This window comes from Sinocyclocheilus anshuiensis, unplaced genomic scaffold (assembly GCF_001515605.1).
Source record: "Sinocyclocheilus anshuiensis isolate Anshui unplaced genomic scaffold, SAMN03320099.WGS_v1.1 scaffold1814, whole genome shotgun sequence".
NCBI lineage: Eukaryota > Metazoa > Chordata > Actinopteri > Cypriniformes > Cyprinidae > Sinocyclocheilus > Sinocyclocheilus anshuiensis.
Genome location: NW_015546028.1, coordinates 225,095 through 227,471, shown reverse-complemented (window position 1 = coordinate 227,471; position 2,377 = coordinate 225,095). Strand labels below are relative to the sequence as shown.

At 39.0% G+C, this 2,377-nt stretch overlaps 1 protein-coding gene across 5 annotated transcripts in view; it reads right to left on the bottom strand.

The window, feature by feature from the left end:
* top1mt (DNA topoisomerase I mitochondrial) overlaps positions 1-2,377 on the bottom strand; it is a 26,314-nt gene that overhangs the window by 11,059 nt on the left and 12,878 nt on the right. For all 5 annotated transcript variants that reach the window (XM_016499804.1, XM_016499803.1, XM_016499802.1 and 2 more), the window contains 3 exons: positions 2,098-2,212; positions 1,870-1,997; positions 729-823 (listed from right to left, as the gene is read on the bottom strand). In XM_016499804.1, the coding sequence (XP_016355290.1) occupies positions 729-823; positions 1,870-1,997; positions 2,098-2,212 (338 nt within the window). The remainder of the gene's footprint in view (positions 1-728; positions 824-1,869; positions 1,998-2,097; positions 2,213-2,377) is intronic.

Here is a 2,377-nt window from a genome sequence, read left to right as displayed (position 1 = left end):
TTGTAAAAATCGACGCGTTTCAGAAAGGCGGGGCATAGAGGAGAAACAATAATGTACAGTATGTGGAAAATAATGTGTTTTTTGAACCTTAAACCGCATAAACACATTTCATTACACCAAATACACAAAATAATGTTTTTAGCAGCATCATATGACCCCTTTAAACTAAATGAAAATTAAAGATGTTGCCCTGGCAACTATCTGCAATCTTCCATCTAATATATATATTAATGTTTCAGTAGTTTTAGTGAACAGTAATAAATCTGAAAAGGACAACATTTTACATTGACTTAAAAACTGCCATATTTCATTTAATGAATGCCACTGTAATGTGTTTGTTTTTTTACTTTTCATTTTTTGAATTTTCATTCCTGTTCTGTTGTGAATAACATTAAATGTAATGAATGTGTTGTCATGAGAGACAAAAATAAATGCTTAGTGTTTATGATGCTTCAATGACTGTCATAATAAAACGTGACTTTAACACTGATGCAATTTAATGCAATTGACCCGGTGCAACGTACTTTCAGTGAACAAACGGTAACCTTAATGATTTAATGTGAATGTCTTCAGGCCAAAACAGATTGCAGATAAACAGCAGCAGTGTTTGTTTGTTTCTTTTGGCTGTTGATCGGTCTGAATATTTCATGCTTTTACAGCACAAACACTGCTGGCAGAGGATCATCGGCTCTAACCTTGAGTCCAGGAGCATTTAAAAGACTCCTTACTTCTTGGATTTGTCAGACGGAGCGTCTTTATGAGCTTTCTTCGCTTCCTTCAGCTCTTTTTTGGCCTCTTCAATTTGTTCCTTTTTCTTCTGGATCTGTAACAAGAAGCAGAGAGACAAAAGCGTGACCTCTGACCGCCGGCGGCTCTCTCTCTCTCGTGTGTGTGTGAGAGAGTGTGTGAGTGTGTGCGAGAGAGTGTGTGTGTGTGTGCGAGAGTGTGTGTGTGTGTGTATCCAGCGCGCAGTGCATTAAGCAGCGTGTGACCCGTGACTCTAAACGACTGGACGTCGCTCTGCTGTTTCCATCATCGCTGTGATTATTTCTGACCGCCTCGTCCTCTACAGCTCAAACCGCTGCACTTCCCTGCAGGTACAAACCCACCTGGAATCCAATAAGGTTTGACCTCAGAAACTGGTCAGGAACGTCTGACTGAACTCAACGACACTCAGAGACACTCTTCACACAGCACTGTATACAGCGAGACCGATTCAAAGCACAATCCATCAATCATGAAGCTAACTATATTTCAGCTGTAAAGCAGCTCTACTGGGGTTTACGAGAATTAATATTCAATATAATTATTAAACACACAGATACTATCAGACGAGATCTGAATAATGCCTCTATTGTTTTCTGTAGAGCTGCTATACAGCAGAAATTGAATTTCATAATTGATGACTTTTACAACATTAACACTGTTATTAAACTGAATTAAGCAGAATAATACAGTATTATTTTAGTATCATTGATTTACTTTTTTTTTTTTTAAATCATGTCTAATTTCTACCAATTAGTAATAATGTTTGTTTTATTTATTTCAGTTGAGGGTTAGGTTAGGGTTAGTAATGAGATGTTCTGATGAATGTTCTAAGAGTGGTTTTCGTTAAAGATAACCCAGAAGTCACTATTGTCCTCTATAGAACTGAAACTGAATTAGTTTCATAATGGATGAATTTCTCTCAGTTGTTTTCCTGTTTACTGCTGCTCTGAATGGATCTGTTCTGTATAAAGCGCAGTATGAATGAGTGTGCATTGACTCTCAGAAGGCACCTGGGTCATTACTGAGCTCAGATCAGCTCAGGTGTTGTTCTGTAAGGATCATGATGATGATGATGATGATGATGATGATGGTGTGTCGCACCTTCTCCTGCAGCAGCTGCATTGACTTCTCGAAGGTTTTGGGTGCTGCCCTCTGGTGGTTACAGAGGATGGCCACGGCTCTGTTCGCTCGGTTATACGACAGGATCTTCTCCTCCACCGTCATGCCCTCTGAAACACCAGACACACAGCTTTATGAATATTTCTAAGATGCAGGTCATTGATTTCGGATACGCTCCAGGTGGGGTCAGAGGTCAAGGGTCAGGCGCACCTGTGGTGAGTTTGTTGAGCTGATCCTGCAGCGTGGTCGAGGCGTTGAAGGTTCGAAACACTTTGGCCGTCAGTCCAGGCATGCACTCGTTCAGGGTTTTGTTGAGTTTGACCGTCTGAACACAACAGAACCCAAACCATCATGAACATGAGAAAAATATATTTTACTTGATTTAAAAGTGTATTCTATTTAAGCTAGTTTCCAATGCAACATCTCATTTTTATTAAGTTTAACTTGATGTAATAAAATAATGCACTTAAAAAAAAAAAAATAAATTATA